At 41.5% G+C, this 19,280-nt stretch overlaps 1 protein-coding gene across 1 annotated transcript; it reads right to left on the reverse strand.

Moving 5' to 3' along the window:
- Nucleotides 1-2,614: 2,614 nt before the first annotated feature.
- cuedc2 (CUE domain containing 2) lies at nt 2,615-10,632 on the reverse strand. The gene is made up of 9 exons (XM_079512997.1): nt 10,281-10,632; nt 9,521-9,604; nt 8,623-8,766; nt 8,258-8,319; nt 7,642-7,769; nt 6,707-6,874; nt 5,796-5,860; nt 5,603-5,663; nt 2,615-5,502 (listed from the first exon to the last, which is right to left on the reverse strand). Exons 2-9 carry the CDS (start codon nt 9,592-9,594, stop codon nt 5,356-5,358), a joined length of 849 nt encoding a protein of 282 aa, XP_079369123.1. The 5' UTR covers nt 9,595-9,604; nt 10,281-10,632; the 3' UTR covers nt 2,615-5,355.
- Nucleotides 10,633-19,280: the final 8,648 nt, after the last annotated feature.

The following is a 19,280-nucleotide window of genomic DNA, read 5'->3' on the forward strand; positions in this document are numbered from 1 at the left end:
TAGTGGTGTCAAAAATAATCATTTCAGCCATGCACCGCGATTCGACGGTGCAGCAATACAGCAATGTGACATAATTGATAATCAAAGCCTAAATATAATATATTTAGAATATTTATAATATTACATATAATATAATTCAAAATAAAATATGTTGTTCCGTATATCTGACTGCTTGTATTGACTGATGAAAAATGTTCCATGTTGTGCATTAAATAGAGAGGTGCGATGCATCGTAGAATCAAATCGAATCGTTACCTGGTGAATTGTAATCTATTTGATTGCCAAAGCACACCTTTGCTTTTGTCCACTTTCAACCTGGCATCTCTGTTTTGAGCATGACATTATGTTGTCATGTTTTCGAGATTTTAAGTTTTAAGAACGCATGCGCTCAACGCGTGTCGTGACGTGTTTTCGAGCTTGTAGATCGTCTATATTCATCGTACGTGAACTATATGGTGGTGTGACTCGCGAGTGTGTGTGTTCGCACGGGGGTCAACTTTTCAGATGTAAGAAGGGGGGCCTCCGAGGAAGAAAAAAAAAAGGGTTGGGAACCATTGTAATTCTGTAATGGTCCAGATTGCTGTGGCATGTCAGGCTGCACTTACTGTCATCTGGGCCTGGATTTTTCAAGCGTCTCAGAGCAGGAACTAGTGGTCCTAAACTGTCTTGCACCAAAATTCCAAAAGGCTAAGGCACATTTGGTCCTGTTTTGGGCATAGGAGTAGAACCATTTGATCAACTTCATTTTCCATATGAACCCTAGTCTCCCTCCCTCTTCTGGGGAAACTTGCAGGTCCACAAGCTCACAACGCAGAGTCCCCCGGAGCATAGAGCACCGGCCTGGGTTTAATAAGTGGTTAAATAAATGTTAAATACTGTAAGTGAATCAAAACTAAAGCCATACTATAGCATTAACTGACAGTTGTTTTTGTTGTTGTTGGTTTGAATTATCATGGGTGGCTTGCAAGTGCTGACGTGTAACCTTTTATACAATTTGCTTATTGATAAATATGAGATTTCTGTACTACATTTTGACATTAGATTGTAACTTAAGTCTATTACAGACACACATTCAAGTGGGACACATATTCAAGTGGACCTATTTTATTTATTACATTTCATGTTTTATCCCGCAAAACAAAATAAAAGGAGTAAATCTTTGAATATTGAGCACAAGTATCTAAACAAATATTCAAGATGTCACCGGCATTCCCATTTTGCAAATTGGTATCGGTTCATTCTAAAAGATAAAACAGTTCTACTCCTTGCTGAAAGTGGGTGTAATAAGCTTCTTAACTACCTCTTTTTCTTCTTGGTCAAATTGTCAGCACGATTTAGAGTGCTCATGAGACGCTTGACAAACTGTCCCAGGTCCATCACTAAAATTCTAACAAGAATTCATCTGAAGACTGTTTTTTGAAAATGTGTTTGAGCTTATCTTTAAAAATGTCATTTTATGTATACTCTTTAAAAAAAGACACTTTCAATTATTTAGGATATCAAGGTGTGAGAACCATTTGAAAGCTGGCCATTGTGTCATTTGAGTGTTCTTTTAATAGTTCATAAATAAATTATGAAGGACATTAAGAAGCACTGATGGGATAGATTCATTGCCTGTAAAGTGCTGAATGTGCCAAAAATATTGTGTACAGGAAAGCATCAGTATTTAGAGGCTGTGTAATTTATACCCTTCTGCGTGCCTAAAGTAGCTGAATAGTCAAGCTTGTAGCTTGACTATTTACAAGTATAAAACCAACCCTGGATGAATCTGTTAAGTCTGTGGATACTGGATAATGTGGTGAACTACCAAGAAAGGACGATGCCTTCTACGTTGGCAAATATTTAGCATTTTCAGGGCATGCTTTCCAAACCAATACACTAAAGATCAGGCTTTTCATTAGTGTGACTGTGCATATCTGTTGTATCATGTACACGTTACTGTCATGGAAAAGCAATACTTCCTTTGTTACGTTGTCTGGATTATGAATCCATTTCTCTTCTGTTTCCAACGTTATCTTGTTTACCATGTGTGCCTCGTCCCACAACGGCGTGGCACTAGGCTAGTTGTTGCAAGCACATTTTTATTTTCAGGATATGAAATTGGGAAAATGTGGTTCATGAATGTCTTGTTTTATTGTTTTGGCCATAATATGCTCACTCTCAATTCTGAATAAAGTTTGTGGAGTTCTGCTACACTTCTAAATGGCTACTGCTGGTCAAATGTCCAAGTGGTGTTGCATGTCTGAGGGGCTGCCCCTCCAATGCTTGGGGCTTTCCCAAATTACGTCATGTGGCTGCCAAGTATATGGACTTTTTGTTTGTTTAGAGCCCAATTAAACAAACGGTCGCCAGCCACGTCTATGGACTTTAAATGTTTGTTTAGGGTAGTTATGATGTAATTCTTTGGCCAGTTTTGAGTCTTTGTGAAAACACTTACATTGAATGCCATTGACAATGAATGGGCAGTTTTGAGTTTGTGGTAACACAAACATTGAAGACAAAAGTGAGTGGCCGGAATGAGATGATGTAATAAGAGCACCCCTCACTTCACACGAGTGTGATTTTAATATACCGTACTACTGATGGGGGAAATTAAGTGAATAAAGACAATTAGTCATGTAAGAAAATGTAGTCTTTATTTACTATAAACTGTAGTAACACACCAAATTATCTTCAAAGCAAAGTTGTAATTTGAACACAACTAGGTAAAGGATTTGTATGATTGTGCACTACAATAATACCACATTATTAAAGATGACATTGAGGCAAGTGTAACTTAGTTACACCTTTTAACATTTAGTGTTACACACTGAGAAGATAATACCCTGATCCAAAATAAAAGGCTAGAGGTCAGTCCAATGTATGGAGGACAAAACAGAAGTAGTGTAAGTACGCTAAAGGAGTAGTCAGTTACTATCCTGGGCAGCATTCCTTTTCGGGTTTATGATTCGGTCGGGAGTGGATGATATCTTAGTCATTGTTTTGTAGTCATCAGGCTGGAACCCTCAAACCACAAGTTCCTTTCCCTCAAACTGGAAAAATAATGCCTTCCCAATAAAAGTGTGACTCGTTCTCTCGTAGCCTGCGCTGAGAATAGAATTTCCTCGTGGGATATAAAAGGTATACGGATTACGGACGCTAAATAGTCTCTGGAAAGCACACTCACATTGATATTTTAGAAATCAGCGAATCTACGCCACATCAAGGCCTTTATTTGGAAGGTATTATTCTTCTGGTTTAGAGGGGTGTGGCCTGATGACTACAAAACAATGACTACAACATGCGGTAACAATATGATCCGCTCCCGACCAGATCACACAGACCAGGCTTTCCTCCGAGGTGGAAAGCCTGGTCACGCAAGGTTAATCAGTTACACTTACACACCCCATGAAGCTTTGAATTCATGGCAATTCGTTTTTTTTTGTCGCATTCCTGAGCAAATAATTTGACCGGGTCATCGGTCAATACAAGACTCAAACCTTTGTGTCTCCTACCAGATACTACGCCAGTCATCAAATTATCGTCCCTTAGAATGAGGCAAAAACAAACCATCTCCATGAATTCAAGGCTTCATGGGGTGTGTAATTGATCGAAAATAAGTCATTATTTTGGTTGAATTACTCCTAACCAATGTATCCTAATATACATTAAAAAGAATTCAAACAATTCAAATACAGCACATCACAAGCAAAACAAATAAAGTAGAGAATAGATGAAAATAAATGAAACCGTACAGGTTCCTTCCAATCCACGACACCGGCAAGCATTTAGAAACGTTGCAAATCTAGACATTTATATCAAAAATAAAGAGGACGCTATTCCTCAAGTAGCATTCGACTGATTTATAAATACTTATAATTGCTAGAGGAATTGTAGAGGAATTGCTAACTAATATCCAACTTCAACATTACCTCTAACTATTAACAGGATTTACGGAAATCTAGCCAATTTACAGCAATGAAAAAGTATTTGATCTGGAGTGGATTTCCCAAATGTAGACGGGCTACTGCTTAACCCAACCAGGAAAACATCCCTGTCATTTTAGATGTTAGCATTGGCTATTCAAAAAATAGCACATGCACAAGAGTAACTTTGTGCCGCAAGCTTGTATGTCAATTTTTTTTTTATTGGGAAAATCTTGTAGTGTGAAAACGACATTATCGCTGTATCTTGGCTACCAAATATGACTGCATGTTCCCAAAACCATAGTGACTGACTACGCAGAAACTACAGAACACAGAAACTGCAGGTTTCTGTGTTCTGTAAAACGGGCATTAAGAAATCCACAAATATGACAAGATTGAAATGGCCCCTATAGTTATAAGCCTGCTTATGTGACATTTTTTGCGTAGATGAGGGGTAGTTTTTCAAACAAATTTCTTCCAGACGAATTTGGGATTAGTTGGACGACACATTTGGGGAACACAGCCCTGCCCCTGTAGCTTAGTGTCAATACAAAGAAAAATGTCAAAGAAAAAAAATAAAGAACAATAAACTGTCAGTGCTTCATCAGACCTGCTGAGATGGTTAAACATAGTAAATATTACACAGGTTATTACAAACAACAAGCTTTGACATCCCCTCTGGTACCAAGGCAGATAATCACAAGTAAAACAACTAATACAAATGGTAAAATCACCCGAAAACAAAAAAATAAATACCATAGCTGCTCTTACTTCTTAGTGCAGGGGTCTTTGAGTAAAATTAGTTACTATAGCATCGCTATAAAAAATAAAAATAAATCCCACCCATTGGAAAAAAGAGATTTCTTTTTCAACTCAAATCTGGAATGGGGGTCGTCCTATACCCAGTCTGTGGCCAAATACACATTCATTCGGGGGTCCTTGACATAATAAAAAAATCACACCGTGTGAACTGAGTGGTGTAAGGTATTATATAGCCTGATCAGCTGTGGTCTGACGTAATGTCTGACGTAATGAAATCACACCCGTGTGAACTGAGTGACCATAGCAACCATGCTCATTTTTTTGGTACGAACAAACATGTGGACACAAACTAAAAATCACACCTGTGCGAACTGAGTGGTGTAAGGTCTTATATAGACTGATCAGCTGTGGTCTGACGTAATGTCTGACGTAATGAAATCACACCCGGGTGAACTGGGTGACCGTAGCAGACAGACTAAGAAGCCAGTCGTAGGAGTGGTTTACACCACTCAACAAAGCCAGTTGTTGGAGTGGTTTACACCACTCAAAGAAATGCCATGGTGGTCCTTAACAGGGTTCCTATGGATGCACAACTCTTGAGAGTGTACAAACGGAACCAAATGGACCCTTATGGTTCTTGGTTCCATTTGTACATTCTTGGGAGTGGGGGGAGATGTAGTGTATTTGGTCAGTGGAATCTGTACTTCCTAGCAGGCTTCAGACTGACGTACGTCTTCTTCACTTCGTCGCTCTCCTCTTTCTTCACCAGCTGGTACCGCTCTCCTTTAGTGGTCACCACCTGGTTGCCGTGGTAACGAACCAGCTTCTTTGGAGGCTGTAAAAGCAATACAATAATTGGGAAAAGAATGACGCATTTTGTAGAGCAGAACAGATTTGACATTTGTAACTTATGATGGCACAACGCGAGGACTTACGTCTTTGGGAGCGACGGGCCGGTGTGTTTTCTTGTCCTCTTCCCTGTCTATGTGCATATACCTGGAGAAACACAAAACTCTAGTCACCAATACTATATTAGTCACCAATAGACTAAACCTAAATTACATTTTATTCAAAAGACTATGACTAAATCAACGCTTGCTGTCAAAATGAACACAGAGCGGGACGTACTTCTGTAGGATGCTCTCCTTCAGCTTCTGGTCTGCGCCCGGTGACACATCCTTCCTGTGGTTCACCTGAGCCAACAGGACAGAACAGCGCTTTGTCATCCAACAGGAAAATGCTACTCATTAATCCATTCAGGGCGGGAACCCCTTTGTGTTTTAAGCATTATGTTATACTTTAGCAGATCTACAAGCTCATAGCGCTGCACCGATTGCCGCACTACGAGCTTGTAGATCTGCTATTTTTGAAAAATCGAGAAATCTTTGAATATATATTCTTTCAGAGTGAACGTTTTTAACTCAAATCTTTGCTTCTGGGGGGTCCCTGGAACAACATTTTCAGATGGGGGTCGGCGGCCAATTTCATATAATTCTGGGGCTCCTTGACATGAAAATGTTTGAGAACCACTGACATAGAAACATGGGGTTTTGATAAAACTGACAGGGTTTAGAAGGCATTTGTAGAATCTTGTGTCAGGTCTAAATGGGTTAAAGTGTGATTTGTTGTCAGTATAGGACACAACTATTGTTCAGTGGCCATGTGGTTAAGGTCAGGAGGTCAGGGTTAGACATCAAATTGGATGTTTTTGAACATAATTATATTCTTTCACTGAACATTTTTAATTCTTCTAATCTTTGCATATAATTTTTGGGGTCCTCGACATGAAAAAGGCTGAGAACCACTGACATAGAAACAGGTTTTTCAGAAAACTCATGATTTAGAAGACATTTTGTAGAATCATCCTCAGGTCTAAATGGGATAATGGTAAAACAGACTCGAGGTCCGAGACAATAGAACAGGAGACACGACAGATGGAACGAAAGGGACGTCCGTATACAAAACAACAGCATAATATGCAAAGCTGGCAGCCGCCGATACTCTGGACATTTATTTTTTGGGGACGCCTCCTCACTCACGTTGAGAGGAGAAGGTTTGAGCTGGATGTCCCCTTCGATGATGAGGCGCACGGCCTCCTCCATGTCGCCCCTGGCGATGGACAGTGCGCTGCGGGCCTCCGACAGGCTGCACTTAGGAAACATCTCCAACAGGTGCTGCTCCTGCTGCTCCCACGCTGAGGCTGGGACCTAAAAACACCACAGCGAAAGTACGAAACATCTCTTCGACTTCAAAGAACTTTATTTTTCCTTTCGGAAACTTCTTTTGTGCAGTGATCAAAGACAACAAGAAATCACAGTACACACGTACACAGTTACTATATAAAAATACTATAAAAACGACTAAGAAAAACGACTTAAAAGCATAATATATTAAAATCTGTTCTATAAGTAAAGTACTAATAATCTAATATATACTGTATGCAACCTATGCGTTCACTATAGTCCATCGGTGGATTGGGGAAGGGGAAGGGTGGGAGGGGTCTGTTTGTTAAACATTCCTAGGCGTTATCTTGGCCTGATACAATCAGTCACATCATGTGAGTTGAGGACTCCACGTAGTTTTGATAAATCGGTTTTATTTATTTTTTTATATATCGACTCAAATTCAAACAGTTTTTTTAACTAAATATTATTCTGATTAACCACTTGGAAAGTATTAACCCTGTTTAATACAACATTATCACGGAAATATTCACACACTCACAATGTGTTTAGAGCTTGTAGATCTGCTAGTTTGCGTTTTGAAAGAGCTAAATTACAAATTTCCCCCCAAAATGAACAATTTCTTATTCAAATTGATTATTTTTTATAACTGATAAATCGATTTGTTTGATTAACCCGTAATGGAGTTAACAGTGGAAATAACTTTTTTTTGTTGAAAGATTCAAATGGAGAAGACAATCAGAACAAAAACAATCCACTGATATGACCTGATATTGGTTAGATTGTAATACCTTGGCAGTGGCGCCCTCTGTCTGCATACTAAGGCAGTGCGTGTCTTTGCCCAGAACAGGGCCAGTAGACAGAGCTGCATGTTGAAGTGGGATGATGTCATCCGTTCTCGCCTTGCTCACGTCATTCTCTGTCAGAAATAAATAGTAATCAGACAAACTCTTACTGTACACTGTTACACTCTAGACCAGAGGAGTCATGTTCTGAAGTTTAAATGTTTTTGCTACAATTAATGTTAAGTAGGCCTATGTTCTGAAAGTATCATGGCTATATAGTGTTTGTTCAGTAACGGGTCAGGATACCAATTTGAAGTGGGACGTGATAAAAACAGAAAGATTAGCAGACAAACTCAACCTGGAACACTATATAATTGAAACTGACAAATGGATACTGAAATTGGCTACCTACCTGAAAATGTATTTTTGGTTTATTAAAGATCTGGAGAGATGGGGAGATCCCCGTTACTGAACAAACACTATTCTTACTATCAGAATATAGAGCTTTAACTTAAAAAGAAGCTTGATCAAACTACAAGAATAAGATTCACTGGGACATGAATCAATTGCCAGGGCGATCTTACATATCGTAATAATAGCAAGCTAGTTAAGGGCATCTCACCTGAGCTTCGAGCTGTGGCTAGCTTGGACGCCAGGCTGAACATCATCTCACAGACTTTGACACTGTAGTGCAAAATAACAAATGCTTAAATAAATTACAACGGTGAGACAATGTGATCGTCTGACAGATGCTCCTACCCAGAGCGACTTACAAAGTGTTTTTAAAAATGTTAAAAATCTTTAACGTATGAGAACCACTGATTTAGATAGAAGGCATTTTGTAGAATGGGCCTCAGGTCTTAAATGGGTTAAAATGTTACAACAAAGCTATTCCAAAAACAGCGACTCTGCATTGTTTTGTATCATTGCATCTGTTATAGCTTCAGGGAAAACAGTAGAGAGAAAGTGTTCTTATATCTAATTTACCTATCAATTTCAGCAAAGCCAGGTATGTAGGCCTCCAGCATCTCTGCAAACACCTCCACGTCAAAGTTCTCCTCCACACTCTCCTGGGAGCCCAGGTCCTCCAGCACCCCGGTGATGTAGGACAGGAGAACCTCATCCAGGGCACTGGGCGGGGAAGAAGAAAGAAGAAAGTAGGGAAAAAAGGCCTATTCATACTCCTACTTCATACTTTTAGGTAACAAGACGTCACGCCGCAGTGGTAAGCGACCCAAAACACATCTCTCGTTTTTTACTAACCACCGTTTCCATGGTCCCCTTATCACCTAAAACTAGAGTGTGAATAGGCCTCAAGACGATGGTTCTCAACCTTTTCAGGCCGTGTGACCCTCCAAAATAATCATATTTTATTTTGAACTGGGGACCTCCCCAACCCTGACAAGCACTTTAGGAGTTGAGGCATTCAATTTAGTTTGGCTCCGTTCCACAGATAAATAATATTGTGAAAATAGCCCGATCTACAAGCTCCCTATGCGAGGCGTTGTGAGCTTAGAAAAGCTGAGAAAAAAGTCATACAAGAACTCCTTGTGTGTCCTGTCTCCTCCGTGTGTCGCAAGCTTGCAATTCATTTCCAATGGGAGTCACGTGGTTTGACGAGACAAACTTGCTGTTTTCTGCCCTCCTCCCCCTCATGCAACAAGGTTGTCTCGTCAAACAATGTGACTCCCATTGGAAATGAATCACGAGCTTGCGACACACGGAGGAGACAGGACACACCGAGGAGACAGCTGTGTCTTATGTATGTGAACGGCCCCTAAGTCATCAGGTTAGTCAGGCTGGCAAACATGCATGACACAAAACGAAAGTGAAAGTGTGGGAGGGTGTGTGTGTGTGATCCATGCAGTATAGTAGTAGGTCTGACCTGAGATCAGCATCTGGAATGAAGGTCTGGATGAACTCATGCAGCGCGTCGTGGATGATCTTGTGGAGGTCCATAGTGTCCGAACTGAGGAGAAGCATGTAAACTCAGATCATTCTGTATAGGGACATGCACACATAGACATCAAAGGGGGCTTCAGCCCCTGCCCTTTTACCCGTCTGTAAAACAACTGCCCTCTCCAGACCATGAATGCAGCATTTACTATGGTGAAAGAAATGGAAATAGCCTACCAATCCTTTCCATGTGCACTGATTCTGTTCATACTGCTGTAGCCAGGTGCTTAGTTCTAGTTGCCTGCTGATTGTCGAGTAACTTTACATTTGTCAAATTATTTAACTCTTACTTAAATGTACTTTAACTCTCTTACAAAAGCATTTCACATAGAAATGTGCTCATATTGTGGTATTTAGACTATAAGAAAGAGTGTGGGGTTGATGACACACTCATACTACTTTTGTACTTGAATAGAATCATAAAATAAAATTCAAAACAATACTACCCTAAATAAATGACATTTACTTTCTCGCGTAAAGAATGCTATACAACAGCAGGGGATTTTACAATTGACTAGCATATGATGATGCCATTACATCTTTCATTTAAATCACATACAAATAATGAAATTAGAAGATCTGTGCCATTTTTTGACGAATCTTCGCCCATTACTATATGAGACGCCCAGAATAGGCACGCTTTTAAGGCTAATATGTTATTAAAGAAACGACACAATGATATTAGATACCTTTTATCTGACTGTTGGTAGGTTGTTTTTAAACTAAAACCTGGCTAAAACGCAGAAGACGTAGCATCTGCAGCAGATCTTCTCATCCAGTGAGCAGCAGCATCGAGCAGCAACAACAAACAAATGTATGGTTCTTCTTCTCTGTGAAATAAACAAGATAACCTTTTATCTCAGCCAAACAAACACGCACGCACTATTCATTCACTGACACGCATGGGCAGCATTCGTTCATTAATACAGAACTGAGCTCTGCAGTCTGCAGCAGTGTGGTGGAAAGCCTGGTGAGGCGAGGTTAGCAGCAGTGTAAACAACAACATTAGCAAATCTACAGCTAACGACTAGCAGCCTAGTCTGTGTTCTGTCAGAGCACTGTTCTTTTGGCAAATCTAAGTGAGCAAATATAAGACTTCCGGGGGACGATCTCTTCAAAATAAGAGTACCCTCTAGAGTATTGAAAAAAAGATTAATTTGCACATTAAAACTATAAATTAAGCATTTAAACGATGCTATAGGACACACATTATGTTTCTGTGTAAAAATAAGTAATAAGTAATGTTTCTGTGTAAAGATAAGTAATTAAAAAGTTATCTAAATGGATAAATGCTATTCACTGGAGAGCATGGACTTTATAAAGTGGACGCTGGACAAAAATCCCTGCTATGTTTCGACTAGTGTGACATACGCACGCGTCCGGGGAGACCTCCTCTACAACACCACACTGTCCGCTAAGCAGCAGAGGTGTAAAACAAAAATTGGCACCAGGTCACAGGTAAAAAAACATAAAAAAACTTCCCATTTCCAGACTACAGTGGACTAAAGTGGACGCTGGACAAAAATCCCTGCTATGTTTCGACTAGTGTGACATACGCACGCGTCCGGGGAGACCTCCTCTACAACACCACACTGTCCGCTAAGCAGCAGAGGTGTAAAACAAAAATTGGCACCAGGTCAGATGTAAAAAAACTTTAAAAAACTTCCCATTTCCAGGCTACAGTGGATTAAAGTGGACGCTGGACAAAAATCCCTGCTATGTTTCGACTAGTGTGACATATGCACGCGTCCGGGGAGACCTCCTCTACAACACCACACTGTCCGCTAAGCAGCAGAGGTGTAAAACAAAAATTGGCACCAGGTCACAGGTAAAAAAAACATAAAAAAACTTCCCATTTCCAGACTACAGTGGACTAAAGTGGACGCTGGACAAAAATCCCTGCTATGTTTCGACTAGTGTGACATACGCACGCGTCCGGGGAGACCTCCTCTACAACACCACACTGTCCGCTAAGCAGCAGAGGTGTAAAACAAAAATTGGCACCAGGTCACAGGTAAAAAAACATAAAAAAACTTCCCATTTCCAGACTACAGTGGACTAAAGTGGACGCTGGACAAAAATCCCTGCTATGTTTCGACTAGTGTGACATACGCACACGTCCGGGGAGACCTCCTCTACAACACCACACTGTCCGCTAAGCAGCAGACGTGTAAAACAAAAATTGGCACCAGGTCAGATGTAAAAAAACTTTAAAAAACTTCCCATTTCCAGGCTACAGTGGATTAAAGTGGACGCTGGACAAAAATCCCTGCTATGTTTCGACTAGTGTGACATATGCACGCGTCCGGGGAGACCTCCTCTACAACACCACACTGTCCGCTAAGCAGCAGAGGTGTAAAACAAAAATTGGCACCAGGTCACAGGTAAAAAAACATAAAAAAACTTCCCATTTCCAGACTACAGTGGACTAAAGTGGACGCTGGACAAAAATCCCTGCTATGTTTCGACTAGTGTGACATATGCACGCGTCCGGGGAGACCTCCTCTACAACACCACACTGTCCGCTAAGCAGCAGAGGTGTAAAACAAAAATTGGCACCAGGTCAGATGTAAAAAAACTTTAAAAAACTTCCCATTTCCAGGCTACAGTGGATTAAAGTGGACGCTGGACAAAAATCCCTGCTATGTTTCGACTAGTGTGACATATGCACGCGTCCGGGGAGACCTCCTCTACAACACCACACTGTCCGCTAAGCAGCAGAGGTGTAAAACAAAAATTGGCACCAGGTCACAGGTAAAAAAACATAAAAAAAACTTCCCATTTCCAGACTACAGTGGACTAAAGTGGACACTGGACAAAAATCCCTGCTATGTTTCGACTAGTGTGACATATGCACGCGTCCGGGGAGACCTCCTCTACAACACCACACTGTCCGCTAAGCAGCAGAGGTGTAAAACAAAAATTGGCACCAGGTCAGATGTAAAAAAACTTAAAAAAACTTCCCATTTCCAGACTACAGTGGACTAAAGTGGACGCTGGACAAAAATCCCTGTCGAAACATAGCAGGGATTTTTGTCCAGTGTCCACTTTAGTCCACTGTAGTCTGGAAATGGGAAGTTTTTTTTATGTTTTTTTACCTGTGACCTGGTGCCAATTTTTGTTTTACACCTCTGCTGCTTAGCGGACAGTGTGGTGTTGTAGAGGTCTCCCCGGACGCGTGCATATGTCACACTAGTCGAAACATAGCAGGGATTTTTGTCCAGCGTCCACTTTAATCCACTGTAGCCTGGAAATGGGAAGTTTTTTAAAGTTTTTTTACATCTGACCTGGTGCCAATTTTTGTTTTACACCTCTGCTGCTTAGCGGACAGTGTGGTGTTGTAGAGGAGGTCTCCCCGGACGCGTGCGTATGTCACACTAGTCGAAACATAGCAGGGATTTTTGTCCAGCGTCCACTTTAGTCCACTGTAGTCTGGAAATGGGAAGTTTTTTTAAGTTTTTTTACATCTGACCTGGTGCCAATTTTTGTTTTACACCTCTGCTGCTTAGCGGACAGTGTGGTGTTGTAGAGGAGGTCTCCCCGGACGCGTGCGTATGTCACACTAGTCGAAACATAGCAGGGATTTTTGTCCAGCGTCCACTTTAGTCCACTGTAGTCTGGAAATGGGAAGTTTTTTTATGTTTTTTTACCTGTGACCTGGTGCCAATTTTTGTTTTACACCTCTGCTGCTTAGCGGACAGTGTGGTGTTGTAGAGGAGGTCTCCCCGGACGCGTGCGTATGTCACACTAGTCGAAACATAGCAGGGATTTTGTCCAGCATCCACTTTATTAAGTCCATGCACTCCAGTGAATGGACTTGGGCACTCCAGTGCATGGACTTGGGCATTTATCCATTTAGATAACTTTTTTACGTTATTTAATTACTTATTTTTACACAGAAACATAATGTGTGTCTTCACAATAACTGTAATGTAATAACAATACTAATAATGTAATGTAATAATTATTTAATTAACCACGCTTTTATTCTGAAAGCAACCGGATGTCTTAAATTTGCTAGCTCTCTGGCAGGAAGTTCTAGATTTGCCAAAAGAACGGAGCCTTCTGTCAGCAGCAATAAGCTAGATTTCCGGTGGCCGATTTTTTCAGAATAAGAGTACACACTAGTAACAATGGAATGCGGAAGTGCTCATTCTATCTCAATGGGATAGTAGTTCCTATGGATAGTTCCAACTTCCACTTTGCGGCGAGATCAAAGCGTCTCGCGGCTGTCGCCACTCTTACTACCGTATTCCACTCGAGTCGGGTCTAGAGTAAACTGAATCCATTGAAAAAACTATTAATTTGGACAGTAAAAATAAAACTATGCTCTACAACACACACATTATGTTGCTTTGTAAATTTAAAAATAAATAAATAATAACATTACCAATATTATAATCTTGTATACTTGGCTTATCTGCAGCCTGTGTTCCGTCAGCAACAAAAAGCTAGCAACAATACCACTTCCGGTGGTCGATTTCTTTAGAATAAGAGTACCCTCTAGTAGTAAACAGAAACGTTTAATTTGCACATTAAAACTACTAATTAAGCATGGAAAACTATGAATCAATACTTTAAAACTATGAATTAAGCATTTAAAACTACGAATTAAGCATTTAAAACTACGAATTAAGCATGCAAAATATGTTTCTGTGTTTAAAAAAAACAAAACATAGAAATGTATAAAATGCCAAAATGCTTGTTGGGAATTATTAAACCCGCACCTGCATGCGCGTGCAGCAGTCTCAATGTTTGGGCGAGCCGGGGACAGGAGCCATGACGCACGCGCTCGGCTCGACGGGGAGACCTCCTCACAACAACATCACAACTTCACAAGCCAGATACCGTGTAAACAAAACCGCGTGGCGGCCTGTTATGAGCTGCTACAACAGGCCAGAAAAGTGCCATTTTCATGGTCGTGGTTGTGGTGGTGGTGGTGGTGGTGGACACATGGGCTCTTCGTGCCAGCACTTGACATATACAGTAGCACGCGCTTGGGGGAGACCTCCTCTACAAAAAGAGACGTGTAAACAAGACCAGGTAAAACCAGGCCAGCAACCATACGGTTTTGCTGGGTTTGTTTTGCTGTCCCCCCCAGCAGGGTTTGGGCTGAATGTGTGGTTTAATATGTTTTGCATAATCAAATTATACCTATATTAGTAACTATAACGTTTTCAAATAGTGGAGTAAAAGTACAATATTTGCCTCTGAGATGTATTGGAGTATTGAAACTCTGTTTACATAATGCTGTACCCCCTCCAACTGTATAGGCCTATAATTTCCCCATTTTCAACTGTTTTTATTATATTGTGACACTTGCTTTGGCAATGTAAACGTATGTTTTCTCATGCCAATAGAGCCCCTTTGAATTAAAAATTGAATTTAGTAGCCAGCTAGAAGTAAAAGTAGCCTACTGAAAACTGGAAAGTAAACTTGTACTTAAGTACATTACTTGAGTAAATGTACTAATACTTTACAGTTTACACCACTTGGTTCATTGTTTTCACAGGTGCAGTGATTAACTGCAATTGCACATTCTGACCACAAGATGGAAACCAAAACACTCTTATTACATGTAGGACGTGAAGAATGCAACTTCATCCTGCACTGATAGACATACACAACCTCAAAATGTTTCCCTGACACCAAGGTGAGTGATGACAGCTGATTAATCACATCTGCATGATTCACTAAAACAAATCTTAGAAGGCCCCGTTATTTTATAATGAAACAAAAATAAAAATACGAGTGTGGTGACTTTTGTGTGGATGGTGTATTAATACTGGATCTATTCTCCTAGTGTATGTATAGCCTATAGGCTATGATATTGATTTGGTTTGACCTTTGTGACACAACTGGCTTGCTTGCAGAATCAGATTGCAGAATTAATTTGCGGCCTAATGATAAAACGTAGCGACAAACAACTATTATATGAGGTTTATAGACATATTCTAACAGAAGGAGCAGTCATGAATCTCTGAAATTGTCTTTAAAACAACAAACCTTATTCTTCACTAGAACATCAACTGCTGAATAATCCTTGGAAGATGGTTGCTCAGATTTCATCATCTGCAAGAGCCCAGCTATGGACAAATGTGAGTAGGCCTATAGTTTACAGTTTGTGCGTGTGTGTGTGTGTGTGTGTGTGTGTGTGTGTAACGCCCTGGATTCGAACTTGGGTCTCCCGCGTGAAAGTCCAACATCTTAACCACTAGACCAAAGGGATATCCCTGTGGACTGGGGGAGATATTAGACTTTTGAGGCCATCAGGCAGAGGCTCTGAGCCACTGCTACACACGCAGGGAATGCTTTCTTTTGTTGGAAAGTGAATGTTGTTGCCCAGACTGCTATGGTAGAAGACTGCTATGGTATTCAGCAGACAGGAAGGATACATTATGTATTTGGCCACAGAAACCCATATTGTTTGTTTTCACTTGCTTTACTTTAATGTTTGTTTATGGGAAATTATGATGTAATTGTTGTGCCAGCCAAGTCTATGGACTTTAACATTTCATTTCACACAAGTGTGTTTTTTTTTAAACCTCATTAGAATCTTTGTTGAATCAGAATCACCTTGAAATGTCTCCCCATCAATCATGAAACTCAACAGGGTTACTTTATTTTCTTTGCACAGTTACTTACTTTCCATTAAGGAACTACTGCTGTGTTGGATGATTGTTTGTCAGATGTATTAGCTATTGTTGTTGGAGACAAACCTTGAAATAATGCCTGCTGTCATAACCAGGCAGCCAGCAGCTCAATAATAACCAGGCTTCGCCGGTTCTAGTTCAACAAGCAGCGTCCGTTCTCACAGCACTGGGAGACTTGAAGGGCCTGCAGTGTTTGTGTATGTGTTCAGTAGGCCTACAGTGGCTCTCAAACATTTTCGTGCCCAATTGGACCCTCAAATTGATATATGTATTTGGCCGCGGACCGACACCCATCTGATATTTTGGTGCCAGGGAGGGACCCCCAGAAGAGAAGATTTCTGTTTGGAAAATTAAACATTTCCCAACATTTTTGAGAGTTAAAAAAACAAAAAAAACAACAGCAGATGTACAAGCACGCAGTGTGGCACGAAGTGACGCGCTGTGAAAAATGTGATGCTGTATTAACTGTTGGGGACCCCGTGGAACCCCCCACCACAGGGACCCCAATTTGAGAACCAATGCTGTACTACAGTAAACATTAGGGATGCAGGCTGTTTGCACGGTTATGACATATGGCTTCATATCCGGTTAAATTCGTGGGCAAATTGGGCGAGTTGCGTTGTGAGCTTATATACTGTAGATCAGGGTTGGGTGGCGTACAGTTGCAACTCATGTCCGTTTGACAGAGAATAGAGGGTTTAAGTGTTTAAAACAGGACGGAAGTATGGATGATCTGCACATCAAAGGGGGTGCAGGCCAGCACTAATCCGCAAATAATGACACACAAAACATGCGTCACCCTACTTGATAATCCAGCAGGCCCGGCCGGGTCACATGGCACAATTACACGAACCCCTGCGCCGCAGTGTTGATTTCGGCGACTGTGAGATGTTACGTTTAGCACACTGAGGTGCAGCTGCTTGAAACATTAAAATATACCAACTATTCTATTCCTGGAAAGTTAACATCAGTGGCGTGCACAGACATTTAGAGGGGCAGGTGCTCAAGTGAAAAAAAGGGCACCTTGTGCAGTGCGTGGAACCGGCCGGTTGCCTTAATAGTGTGAGATTTATAGATTGTGGGGCCTAAATAATATATTAGAAGCTTTTTATAAAGAATTGATCAATGTCACCATGGTCCACATACTGTACAGTGTACACTCTACAAAATACTTACCCCCCCCCCCCCCTTTTTTTCCTTTCTTTTTTCAAAAGGGCACATTGCCAAAAGGGCAGGGATATAGCACCCCCTAGTGTCTATCTGTGCACGCCACTGGTTAACATGCAGAAATAGAAGCCATTGTTCTTGCATCCATTTTAGTTTTTAAATCTTGTTTTGAAGGACGGTTGTTGTTTGAAAAACTGCCTACCGATGACGCCACTGATGATAGGCGTGTTTCTGAACTGTCCACAGCTCTCCTCTTAGACACAGAGTGAATTCATAGGCAGAAATGGTGCCATCTCACAATGAGCATTATCCTAAATGCACAAAATCTCTGCCCCTCTGTGTGTGAGTCTGTTGTGCACGACTTCACGTGTATCTCTAGAACCGCCCGTTTAACCGAATTCGAAGTTGACCGCTCACGAACCGCCCATCCGACCGATGCGCCCTATATAGGCATAATTAGGAGATCCGGCCCAACATGCACCGGTCTAGTGAGGACCAATTATATGAACTTGGGTGGAAAATGGGCGAGTTGGTTCTTTAACCTTTATCACAACCACACCTATAACCCTAACCTTCACCCCTCAAGCAACTCTAAACATAACCTCTAAAAGTCTGAATGCCGAAACACAACAACCCAAAACCCAGCACCTGAATCTGTTACAAATTGTAACCCAAAAGTATTTCTTAACGCACGCACGCACACACGCACGCACGCACGCACGCACGCACGCACGCACGCACGCACGCACGCACGCACGCACGCACGCACGCACGCACGCACGCACGCACGCACGCACGCACGCACGCACACACGCACGCACGCACGCACGCACGCACGCACGCATGTGCACACAGGTGAGCAGCCCCCGGGGGCATGATGCCTGAACTATTGCCCCCCCTTGCTCTTCCTGTGTGTGTGTGTGTGTGTGTGTGTGTGTGTGTGTGTGTGTGTGTGTGTGTGTGTGTGTGTGTGTGTGCGTGTGCGTGTGCGTGCGCGCCATGCTCGTGTGTGTGCTGTGCGCGCTCTTCCTGTGTGTTGTTTGAAGACAATGGGGTCAGTGAAAATCACAGCATCTGTCAGCGAGCCCCTCCATCACACTGACACAGAGACTTGACAACAACAGAGCCTCAGTCTGCTGTCTTCATGCTTCCTTATCAGTACATGTAAAGAGCAAACACTACAGCAGTGTGTCCATGAGGTCTGCATGGGCCCTGAGGAACTGTGGTACAATTACAGTATGGTTGCTGTCGGCCGGGTCGGGTGGAAAAAACACAAGATTGGGCCCTATCTTGCGCCACCCCTTACCACTTATCCCTAAACTTATTTGCCATTTTTTACTATTTTGAAAATCATTTTAAAATAGTTCTACTAGCCGATCTACATTGACACGTTGTGAGCCTGTAGATCGCCTAATTGAACTATTTAAAATGTTTTTCAAAATTGTCCAAAACTGTGAATGAAGAGCAATACATACTGTATAGTCCTTCTGGGTGGTGCTATAACTACAAATTAATCCCGAACTTCTGAACTTTTACTCGGAACCCAAGCGCTCAAGACGCATCGCACTGTGATGTTTTCAGCTGGTAGCAAGCTACTTTTCTATTACACTTTACTAGACTTTAGTAGGACGAAGTAGGGCAGAATTTCTCAGAGGGAAAAATAAGTTATGTTTATGCTTGTCTTTTTTCTGACCTTCGCTTTAGCGCTATGGTCATCTTTTTCATCCGTGAATCCGACGCTTTGGATGGCCAATCAGGGCAGCCGATGCATACTGTAAATCAGTAAATGCCCCGAACGCACAGGTTTTGGGGGTGCGTCCTCCTCAGACCCGCGGTCAAACTAGACTAGTGTAATTTTAGTTTAGATGA

Source organism: Electrona antarctica, assembly GCF_951216825.1.
Source record: "Electrona antarctica genome assembly, chromosome: 10".
Taxonomy (NCBI): Eukaryota; Metazoa; Chordata; class Actinopteri; order Myctophiformes; family Myctophidae; genus Electrona; species Electrona antarctica.

Excerpts from the sequence above, each read along its gene's own strand:
- cuedc2 (XM_079512997.1), bottom strand. The coding sequence starts at position 9,594 with ATGGACCTCCACAAGATCATCCACGACGCGCTGCATGAGTTCATCCAG. Across the intron at positions 8,320-8,622 it reads GGCTTTGCTGAAATTGATAG|TGTCAAAGTCTGTGAGATGA; the intron begins GTAAATTAGATA and ends TTTGCACTACAG. Across the intron at positions 5,861-6,706 it reads TCAAACCTTCTCCTCTCAAC|GTGAACCACAGGAAGGATGT; the intron begins GTGAGTGAGGAG and ends CTGTTGGCTCAG.